Source organism: Orbicella franksi, chromosome 7 (genome assembly GCF_964199315.1).
Source record: "Orbicella franksi chromosome 7, jaOrbFran1.1, whole genome shotgun sequence".
NCBI lineage: Eukaryota > Metazoa > Cnidaria > Anthozoa > Scleractinia > Merulinidae > Orbicella > Orbicella franksi.
This window is the reverse complement of record NC_138151.1, coordinates 30942048-30954024: the sequence shown is the minus strand read 5'-3', so window position 1 is coordinate 30954024 and position 11977 is coordinate 30942048. Positions and strand designations below refer to the sequence as shown.

The window sequence follows — 11977 nt, the reverse complement described above, 5'->3', positions numbered from 1 at the left end:
TTATGGCTATTCATTATATGGCTTGTGTTTGTAGCCGATTGCTGGTTTTCAGTGTCACACAATTCAAAATAGATCAAAATAAAAATCAAAAGCGGTCAATAGATAAAGTCCAGAATCCGGGAAATGAAAGAAGGTAAATATGCAAAGACTCTCGCCAAAATTCTGGTCACAGCAATTTTTCTTATGCGAGATACGCGGAGAAATTTTTTACCCAAATTTATAGCAAAGAAGTACACGGTAAACTAAGGCTGCATGTCTTTGTTAACCTATTATTTGGAGTATAACCGCCATGTTGCGCGACTCCGTCGTACCCGTCGCCGTCGCCGTCGTTGTCGTGCTTACGCGCCCACGAGCAATACCGTTAGTCATGATAACCATGAGAAAATCAACTTATGGATTTCCTTTTCTTTCCTATATGAGTATGGAGCTCCGCTGGGCGGCCCTTCTGGCCGCCGGAGCTCCGCTAGAAAAGAACACTGGTGTTGTGTTTTATTTTATGCGCATAAGTCCTCACCTTCAACGTTCCCACAAATCGCAAACCATATTGTTCTATTATCCAAGTTAACGCCTAACTGACTCTGAAAGTACTTCAGATATCTCACGATACTGATTTGTATTGTTGGATACATTTTAACATGTTTAATTTCCTGTATTCCTCTCATTCCTTCTGACCGTCCGAAAGCGACAAGAAACCGTTCGAAATCAAACTTTCGTTTTATTGTAATGCAAATGAGAAAAGTTAACCGTGAAAAGAACTATTGCCAACCCAAGATAGCCCAATGAAAGAAATGTTACCGAAAATTCGTTTAAGAATGACTATCTATCAAGATAGAGCATAGAAATACATACACTAGCCGGAAAAGGTCAAAAATTTCAAAACATGCGGTGTTCAAGTTAATTTTTCAATAATTGTTCACACTGTTCACACTGAATATTATTTTTGCCGACGGCTTTGTAGTCATTTTATCGACCGTGGCTATATACCATTCCAAAATCAATAAGCACTTCATGACTGGCTCCGAGGGAAACAGTGAGTTTTGTTTCCCCGAGACTTCAATGTTCCCCGAGGCGAGGCTGTTACAGGACTTAGTAGGTGAGCGGTGAATGGGTCCAAGACGGAATAGACGATACTACTTTGAATTTCTTAAGTTTGTAGCGGTTGCGTTATGGAAGGCGTTTAATACGTAGTTAGTGAACTGACGGTCACTACGAGCCTCGCCATATCTGCATTCAGGATTCCATGGAGGCATTGTAGCAGCACAGAAATTTTCAGCTGAGTTTTTCTGCGAATTATTGATATTTACTTCCAAGAGGAACTTCGGATTACAAGCCCAGCACCTTAAAAATACCCACTAGACCAACTTGCCTCCACATAAGTGATGATGCTTTCTGTGTTTTCGTTCCTTCCTAGTGCAAACTCATGTTGTGCGAGCGATAAAAGAGGATTCAAACGTACAGACTATACAGGTATGGTACTTACACTGGTGTTAAGGTATAGGCGAATCTTTGTTGACGTCATTGTTCATATTTTCTTCTCATTATCATAGGACTTCAATCAGAGAAGGCATCACGCTAGATACGAATTGACTTCAAACATTTAAAGAACTTGTTAAACTTAGTAAGTGGTGAACTCTTTGGCTCTTTGGGTGTAGTATTTATGGAGAAATGGGTTTCCCGAAACTGCAAAATTTTTAGGTGGAAAAAGCGCTAATGAGCTCATACATTCTTTTTAAAATTTTGAGTCTTAATTAAAACCCGCGTTGCGTGAAACGCATCGCTCAAATAGAGTCAGGTGGGGGGCACTAGTGGACGACCCATGTTCCTCCAGGAACGAGGTTGACTGAGTGAGTGAAAGCTGCGTTGCAGAAAACGTATTCAATACATGGAGCTCGAATTCCTCGGAACAGTTAATCGCGCTATGGCATTTCAATATTCAGAACTGATATTTTCGTACCTTAATCAGAAACTCTATCGCGCTCATGCTAATGAGGCAAATAATGTAAAAAAAGATTCCCTTGTAGGAATGGAACCATTTGTACCTGGAAACGTGCCACGGACGATTACAGCAACAACAACAACAACAACAGCAGCAGCAATCTTTACTTGTACTCTCTCATATTATAAACAATTATGGGGTGAGGTTTTTGTGATATCCAGAATAATCAAGGTCGAGGTATGGGTTATCAGCCGAAGCCGAAGGCTGAGGCTGATAGCCCTTACCGAGACCTTGTTTAATCTGGATATCACAAAAACCGAATCTAATAATTGTTTTATTATACATTGAACGAAAAAAATTGGAAGTGATGTTTTTGCTTCTTCACTGGCGGCAAACAACACAAAGCGCGCACCGCGGTCATACATGACACGATTACCCGTGACGTTGAGTGTCCTTGACATGATTATTGTATAATCTGCATCTAGGTGACGTCACAGGCGCTGATTTCGAAAATTCACTGTACGCTTTCCGCCAATCAGAAAAGAGATAGTGAGTTCAATGTATAATAATAATACTAATTGTCCAAAAATATCGATGATAAAAATTAGAGTACTGGCTGCCTGGAATAACCATAGGGTTAGCGCACCAAGGCAGCCAGTTGACTTCAGTGTTAAATGAAAATAAACTGCAGGTCAGCAAGATAGCAGAAATGCACACATAAAAAGAAAGGAAAAGAAGAGAAAAAAAGAGAGGGAAATAAAAACGCTATTAGCACGCTATTAGGGAAGTCTGAAATCAATAACAATAGCCTCCATTTGGCGCGAAAATATGCTCGGATATTTGTCCGCGGGACATTATCTGTTCCGAGAAGTGAACAGTTTTCCAAGAGCGTAGCTCAAGGACAACTGTGAGCCTTGAGGAACCGATAATGTCCAAGGACAAATATCCGAGCATATTTTCAAAGTCAAATGGAGGCTATTGTGTTTATTATCTTTCAAATACTTTTCGCAACACGCGCAGTTTTGAAAATTGGGGATATTCTCGGATATTCTCCAGTTTCAGCTGGAGAATACTCGGTCACGTGACGCGTCTAGACCAATCGCGCGCGAGCGAAAATATTTGATGGATTATAATTGAATTTATATGAGTATAAAATAGCTATGACAACTAATGACATGCAATAACAAAATGACTGTCTATTAGTGTGAACATGTTGTACTTGGTCGGTTTGGAAATTGAGCATGTCGAGTACGATTTTCTGGAGATATCTCTCTTAAACTTTCTCGCCTGACAAAGAAAGTCACTTCGCCAAAGTGAAAATATTCTAAAGTATTTTTATTTTGAACATCCAATGGTGACGCCATACCATCTAGAAGTATTCAAGGCACTCGCAACACGTAATGTGCGCCTAGAGTATTCAATGATTTATGCTTGAAGTATTCAAGTTCAAATCGAAAAAACAGACAAGCTAGATTCTGAAGCGATATCCAAGTTAACTTCGAGTGCAAGATCCTTGAAGTCCTCAGAATATTTTTAGTGTTCACAGTGTGCGCCCGATCTGTATTAGATCGAATTTGGGCACGAACATCTGGTTTTTGCTCAGTGAGTTAGGCTGCATATTAATTTTGTTAATTGTCAGAAATGACGCATATTACCTCTGGAATTGAGAAGGCAGCGGGGCCGAGAAATTAGGGCGCCGGACTAGAAACTCGGAGGTCGCAACTTCAAGTCCCCCTCAGGTCACTAAACTGGAGTTGTTTCACGGTAGACCCTAGTTCAGCTCCTCAGTCATGCTTGTCAATAGCCAACTGGTCTGCCTCCCGACAGTTGGGATTTTTAAACCTATTATGTTTAGTTGATTTGTTTCTTTCAGTTTAAGTGACATGTCTGTGAACTAGAATCTATGAATTTTAATTTTCTATTTATTTTTTCGCTTATTTATTATTATTATTATTATTATTATTATCATTATTAGTTTTATTATTACTTTTTTAACGTATCTTTACCAATATTTATGCGCTCATTCTTATCTCGGTTATAAGTAGTTCTATAAGTAAGTTGGTTATAAGTAAGTTATAAATAGTAATGTAACTGAATAACCCTTGTAGGGAGTTGCAATAAAGTATGTATGCATGTGTATGTGTAACTAGTTAGGTGTAGCTAGGGGCATTGCCCATAGCCACTATAAACAACAGCATTTGAGCATTTGAACACTTCAATATTTCTTGCTTCTTTTATAGGAATCAAGTCATATCAGTACTCCAAGAGAGTTGAGACAACAAGAGCGAAGAAAGCTGGTTGAGACGTTTTGTCAAAAGACTGGGCACGATGCCATGCCAGACCTTTTTCACATTGAGGTGATTCCGTCTCTCAAAATACTGTACTGTGTAACACCTAAAGCGGCTTCCAGACAGTGGAGGGAAATGCTGTATCAATTTCACATTGAGAAAAGGCATCCACGGTTACGATTGAATTCATTTCTTCCCGACCAACAAAAGCAGATGTTGGAAACATATTTCAAGTTCATGTTTGTTCGTGAACCGTTCGAGCGCATTCTGTCCGCGTACAAAGACAAGTTTGTTCATCTGAGAAGGGTAGACCGCAAAATCCTTGAATTTCACGGAAAAGAAATCCTGAAGAACTTCCGTCCAAACTCTTCAAAGAGTGCACTTGAAAAGCTCGATGACATCACTTTTCGTGAGTTCATAGAGTATTTAGTAACCAAAGGAAGCAACAAGAGCACGCCGGTTATGGACTGGCACTGGGACAATTACGTCAACATATGTGGAATGTGTGCCATCAACTATGACTTTATAGGTCATTACGAAACTTTTGATCAAGACTTGGCAGATTTCAAAGAGGCAGCAGGGTTATCGCCTGAAGAGGCAGAGAGATTCGATGCTCGCGCCAGCAATAAATCCGATACCGCCTCCTCTTTACTCAGTTATTACTCGCAGATACCCATAGAATGGATCGACATCCTTGGTCAGTTGTTCAGAGCCAACTTTGAGATGTTTAATTACAACTTTCCGGGACCTCTTAAGAGTCTTTTTGAGTAAAAGAAAAGAACTTGACTTTGCTAATTTATATCGCATGCAGTAGATTGCTGCTTCTTACGAAAAGTTTTTAGCTAAATAGGATTATTGGTTAGGTAAGATTAATGATCATAAATATAAATATCAATTAGATTTGACCTCACACTGTAGATGTTTATTTTACTTTCGTACATTTAAGTAGGTTTTAAGCCTTATTTTAGACTTATTGTCTCTGTAACTATCTTTTCGGTGATCTATTTATACACGACCCCATAAGCTGCAAAGCTTAAGGTGGCTCAAAACAGTAATATTTCCGTGAGACGCCTGGGCTCTAACGCGCACTTCAGCGCGAAGTATCAGGCAACCACCCGAGGGGTCGCGAGATAGCGCGCGAGATCTAAGGTTTGCAACACTGCGACGTTGCGCTCGATCGCGCCCGCTATCAATCTAAAAAACAGCAGGAAGAAAAAACTACTCTTCAGGTTTTCTTCGTTCGTTTTGCTTGGCCAGTCTCACCTTCGGGTATCTATGGTACTCTTCTTCTACCACTTATGCCTGGGTGGGGGAGGGGGTACTGCCATATATGGGCCACATAGGTATGTGCCGCTGTGAAGGGTATGGTTTTCAAGCAGTTTACTCTGGAATAGGGTATATAAATCAGAGCGTTTGGGTCTAGAATAGGGTATCATTTTTCACGAAACTGACCAGTTGGTTGAAGATTTTATCTAAACTAAGGAAACCAGGAATTGCCACTCAAAAATGTAACAAAAAATGAACTCGGCAGGTTTAAATTTTTGACCCTCAGCCTCAACAGCGTCGATAGATGATTATCATAAAACACTACTGGATATCATTAACTGTCAAAAATCGGGATTCAGACGGAAATCGGTGGTTTTAATACTGGTCACTATAGTAAAGGGTAGCAAAATTCAGCTGATTTCAAGATTTACAGAACACCGACCACGAATATGAGCCACTTACAACAAGAATTTTACAAGTCAAAAAGCAACTACATTAATATATAAAAAACTGATTAGCAACAAGAGTTTAACCGCAGAGTCAAGTCAAAAGAAGTGGCTAGGGGATTGCGGCCTACCAATAAATGACAACATCAATTGGACTGCTGCCTATCTTTTAGTTAAAAGATGCACAAAGAGCACTAAGCTGATAGAGTTTCAGTTTAAATTCTTACATAGACGTGTACCAACCATGTAACTTCTTATTTAGAATAGGTCTACAGGGCGATGAAAAGTGCTGTTTTTGTTACACCTCCTCTGAGTCAATTATTCATCTTTTTTGGTCATGCCGCGAAACATCTCACTTTTGGAATAAACTTACTGAATGGCTGAAAAACTTAAGAGCTTCTGCCTGAGAGACCGGGGCAGACTTGGAAATGAAGATCGGCCGATTTCGCTTAAAACTGGTACACAAAGTCGTTATGTGGACTTATGTAATATGCCAAGTTTCAGTTTCAACGAACATCTTTTAGCCGTGTTATAGATATCAGCCCCTCAGGGGTCCCCAGAGGCTGATTTTCAGTGTAATTTTGGCCAGTTTTCAATCTCTCTTTTAGCAACGTACAATTGATTTCAGACAAGACCAAAACCATATTTGCAATGCACTATTCCTAGGCGTTTATGGGTGAAAACATTAGCTCACGGGAATTTTTCGTTAGCCCGTGACTGTTATAACAACTTGGTCCTATTTGAGGCACATGGGAAGCAACCGGAAATGGCCTGTTTTTCAGACCGCATATTTTCCATGCCCATGTTTTATATCGTGAAGTCTTAGTATCCCTGCAAAGTTCAGCCCTTAGTTTAGTAATATCAAGAAAAAAATACTGAGGCTGAGGCTTTTTTACCAAGAAAAAACTTACAAGAAAATAACTAACCAGGCCACTTTCGGTTAAAGTTTCAACAAACCGTGTCTGTAAAAATCAGCCATTTAATTTCGATTAATACCTTTTTCTCTTCTAAGTCATGAATTAGAGACTCTGAAGTTAATTGTAACCGAAAAGACTTACCGTTAATCAAAAATTTTCCTGTGATTTTTTAGGACCGATCAGATTTTGGTCCGGCAACGGTTATAAATTTTGTGGAAGAAGTCTTGAAAATTACAGATAATGGAGTCACTGTGAAAAAAAAAATATATATATACCTAACAATCCATCTCTTGCCGGTTAATCACAATGCACCACTGTATCTTTTTTGGTCCAAACTGCAATATTAAGTTTATTCAACCCGTTCAACGAAACAAGTCTGTGGCCCCGCCGAGTAATGAAGCGCTAATCAAATCAGGAAATAAGCCGCCAAGCTTTGTTATTCCATTTCGTATCATAACCCACCTGTCAGGGAGTTCTTTTCTGAAGAAAACAACTTATCAATCACTCTAAATGTAATTACAACGTCTCTCGTAACACTGCTTTAAAATCGCTTTGAACCTTAAGGAAATTTCGAATATAATTATAGCTAATTGTCTAATACAAAATGCAGTCTTGCTCTTCGAGTCTATATGCAAAGTGTCTGGATAAATTCACTTACAGTGTACTATAAACGCTTACCTGGCTTCGGGTTTAGAGGCATGCCCCTTTCTTATAATCCCTTAAAAGTGAAGCAACGTTAAAAACCTTAGCCTCTGCGATAAATTGGTCGTGAGTGCGTTGTTGCGAGTGATGAAAATTCAGGTTGATTCATACCGTACATGGCGACGCTACGACACGCCAACTTATCTGTAGTTTGCTGGCTATGATTGACTTATTCATACCCAGTCCTCCAGTGCAAACGGCCTAGGTATTATAAATTGAGGACGTCCAAGACGGTCCGTTTTCCCCGCCAAGTCGCTAAATGTCTGACCAAATTACCAAAAAATTACTTATTGGCACACCTTCCCCTTCTCTATCGGGATTTTAATTTCCTTTTGTTGCTTTCTCAGTTAGTACAGATCCAGACTAAATCGGTGTACTTTGTATATCCAAAGATAAGACAGGGTAGGAGTGGATTTCCCTTCAAAAACTACTGCTCATGGCACCCCTAGCTGTAGAATTGCTGACCCTTAACTCCGATTTCCATAGTAAGAAGCGATAATCCCCAGGATGACCAGTATGCTTGCTGAGGTGGTAAGGTAAGTCGTCAGAAGGTCCAGTGCCTCATACCTGCTGGGGCTTAAATTGGTTATTGCTCTTCTCCCCTGAACAGGATGATAATCACCGGCTCCCATTTATACATCTGGGTGGAGAGGCATTGTGAACGAAAATTGCCTTTCCTAAGACGACATGGCAGCGCCCTAGTAACCAGGATATGAAGTAAGCCTGTTTTTCAGCCCAAGCGCAAATTTTCGTTTTCTCGTTTGCTCAGAAGCCTCGGAAGTGACTCAGAAGACGTTAAATGCAAGTCAAATATATTTTGGGTTCTTGTTTTTGAAAAAAAATTAGCGTTTCGCATTTCTCTCCCGCTTCCCGCCCTCTTAGAACTCCCGCTTCCCGCCCTTTCCTCTCCCGCCTCCCGTACCCCTCCCGCCCCCATGACCGCCCCCACTTTCTAGGGCATCGTAGCTGTTTTGTATGGTCTGCGAAAGGTTCACAAGGCTGGATGCCCTTTTCGCCCTATTGTTTTCTCCGTGAACACCTACACTTGCAATCTTGCTTCCTACCTCGTTGGCATACTTCAGCCAATTTCCACCAACCAGCACACGGTTTAAGATTCAATTAGTTTTGTAGATTGGGCCAAAACCTACAAACATAACAACGGAATAATGTACTCTTTGGATGTCACCTCTCTATACACAAAGGTGCCACTTGATGAGACAATACAGATTTCTCTAGACAGCCGATTATATTATCTCCCTGATCCTCCGCAATTACCTCGTTCTGCTTTGCAGAATATCTTAGGGTTTGCCACTAAGAAGAGCCATTTTATATTTGATGGCCAATACATCGATCAGATTGATGGTGTAGCCAAGGGTTCACCTTTAGGCCCAGTTTTGGCCAACATTTTCATGTGCCACTTTGACGAAAAATTTTTGATGAACAGCAGATTCTCTCCTTCACTTTGGTTCAGATATGTAGATGACACCTTCATCATGTGTGACAGCAAAGACAATGCTAATGAGTTTTTAAGTTTTCTATCAAAAAGTCGACATGATAGCATCAAATTTACCATTGAATTTGAAGAAGACAATAAGATTCAATTTTTAGACATCCTTGTTAAACGCTGCCCTGACAACACTTTCTCCACATCTGTCTACTGGAAGAAGGCATTCACAGGCCTCTACAGTAAGTGGGATTCATTCACACTTCGTAAGTACACAATCGACCTCATCCGCACAGTCACCTATCTATGCTTCCGAATCTGCTCTTCACCATCTTTGTTGCAAGTCGCTATTAAATAGCTGAGAAAGCTCCTGTTGCAAAATGGTTACCCTCAAGGTGTTATCACGTTCAACATTAACGATATATCGCCAGTAAATCAGTAAATACAATAGCATCTAGTCTAACTTTGGCTCCCTCTCTGTCACAGAACGCTACGCTCACAGGAGGGAGGGACCCTCTCTATCGACAGAGCGTATCCTTGCATGACAGAGAGATCCTGAATTGGACTAAGTGGTATCCCGATATCTTGTACCTTCCGATAACTAGGCTTGATTTCCGCCGCTCAGTCGAGTCCAGTCAACGTTCCTACCCGAGGGGTCTTCGAGGAGGAGCTCGGGCTCCTTTCTGGGACAGTACAGCGACTAGTAATCGAAGCTATCCGATAACTAGAACCAGAAGTTTGAAACATTGTTATTTTACCCCCGTTCTCCATATCTAGAACTCCTGATTTCTTGAATAAAATTTCGTTTAGCCGATTATCTTGAAGGTTCAAAAATTGCTGTTTTCCACTATGACTTTTCACTGAAGTCACAGTGGAATCAGCAACTGCTGTATGAACTGTGCTATACCTTTGGTTCATTAACTCGTGCTGGTCATAATTTGCTGTTAGTCATAAATTATTATTTAAATTGAACAAACCGGTGTGGAAACGAAGATACAGGGAGCCTTGTTCAAATTTCACATTGGTTTGATCTGGCAACCCCGACGTGAAGTCATGGGCTCGACTGATCGAAAGACGATATGAAACATTGCAACACGGATTCATATCTGTTCAAGGATCTTCCTAAAGTTATTGAAATGAAAGATTCTGGGAACGATGAAAGAAGGGCCTTGGCTGTCGAAGGCAGGAATGGAAAGGTCCGACTGAACTACAGGAACAAAAATGACAACCATTGTCCAGTTAGTTTGAAGGACATCTCGTACTCAGAACACCACATCATTTGTTTTTTCCGGCGGGGCTAACAGAGAGACGAAAGGACTTGGGCCCGAGAAGCTTTCTTTCTTTGTATAGACTCTTCAGAGGTCCTGGAAAGCTATACCCAAACATTTCAAAGTTAGCTCGGAATATCCAACCAAGGATGTCAATCCATTCTAAAGGAATCTGCGAGTAATACTCAAGTAACGAGGCAGATGTAACCGAAGCTTTTTTCTAGTATGCAAACCGTTTTGCGTCCTCTCCAGATATGCCTGCTGCTGCTATCAAGTCTGCTAGATCTTCCTCCATTGTTTCATAGTGTCCTATAAAGTCATATTTGATGGCACACATTGCACAAAAATTCGCGTAATTATCCCAGTGGAAGTCCATGACTGGGGTGGTCTCGTTGCTTCCTTTGGTTACTAAATATTGAAGAAATTCACGAAAAGTAATGTCGTCGAGCCTCGTTAACGCTTGCCGTGTGGCGTTTGGACGGAAGTTCTTAAGAATTTCCCTACCGTGAAATTCAAGAATTGGGCGGTCTACTCGTCTTAGATGAACAAACTTGTCTTTGTACGCTGACAGAATGCGCTCGAACGGTTCACGAACAAACGTGAACTTGAAATATGTTTCCAACATCATGGTGAGCTTGTCTGCTGGTAGTGGCCATAACCTCGGTACGTTTATCCCACGAACTCCTGGAAACAACATCAGCCTGATTTCTCGACTGGCACATTTTGGTGTGATGCAATAGATTACTTTAAGACTCTCATTCACCGATACATGGCGAGGAAGAGGTTGTGCTTCAAGACCAACTTTCCCGGTTCGCTTGCAAAAATTTTCAATCAATTTTTTCCGTTCTTGCTGTCTTAATTGTCTGGAGTGAAACCCCTGAAACAGACAGAAGCAATTGAAGTCAATTTCCAGGAACTGATGATTTATCAAAGGAACAAAATACGAGGAGCTCTGTATGGGGGAATATTGACTTCGTCATTTGAGCACTAGCGTGACTTCAAATTTAGTAATTTCACATTTATCTTATTTTTGATTGGTTCGTTTTGAGCATGCGCCGACAGGGGATTATTTGCTCTGGTTTGCTATAAGCTTGCCTTGTGAGACTGAATATCCCGGAGTGGGAGAAAATCCCATATAAATAGGACATGGCGCTCGTAGGAAGTTTTGAAAGAACCCCTAAGAGGTCCTAAGATCCTGCTTTGTGAGCGTGGCTTAACCTAAGAGGTACCAACACTAAAACAAAACATTATCTTGAGGAAATTTTCAAGATAGAAATTTTTTCAAGGTAGAAACATCAACTCGGAAAAAAATCCGAGTTCCAGATGGGATTTGAACCCACGACCCTGCGTGATCTAGTCGGATGCTCTAACCACTGAGCTACTGGAGACTCTATGGTGAGCACGGGTGAAATGTGCGTCTTTGACTGGAAGCGCATCGCGCGGTCACACAGCCAAATGATGTCTAGGCGCACATGAACTCACTAACTACATCGCGCAGTCACATTAAGACATATCAAAGATGCAACCAACCACCCTCCAAAGTGAGTATTATAAGGAAATTTTCAAGGTAGAAATTTTTTCAAGGTAGAAACATCAAATTTGGCTGTCATGAAATCTCATTCTTTAATGATGGGGGCCTCAAACTTGGCCATTTTGATATTTTCGACATGCTTTTTCCATTTCTGGCTTTCGTTAAGTTACAGCCCATAA

The 11977-nt window shown here is 40.8% G+C and overlaps 1 protein-coding gene and 1 pseudogene across 1 annotated transcript; one reads left to right on the top strand and one right to left on the bottom strand.

The window, feature by feature from the left end:
• Positions 1-4254: 4254 nt before the first annotated feature.
• On the top strand, positions 4255-5003 carry LOC145492221 (carbohydrate sulfotransferase 11-like). The gene has a single exon (XM_081471573.1). It carries the CDS (start codon positions 4270-4272, stop codon positions 4993-4995), a length of 726 nt encoding a protein of 241 aa, XP_081327699.1. The 5' UTR covers positions 4255-4269; the 3' UTR covers positions 4996-5003.
• Positions 5004-10274: 5271 nt separating this feature from the next.
• Positions 10275-11758, bottom strand: LOC145492715 (carbohydrate sulfotransferase 11-like; annotated as a pseudogene).
• Between the last annotated feature and the right edge of the window lie 219 nt (positions 11759-11977).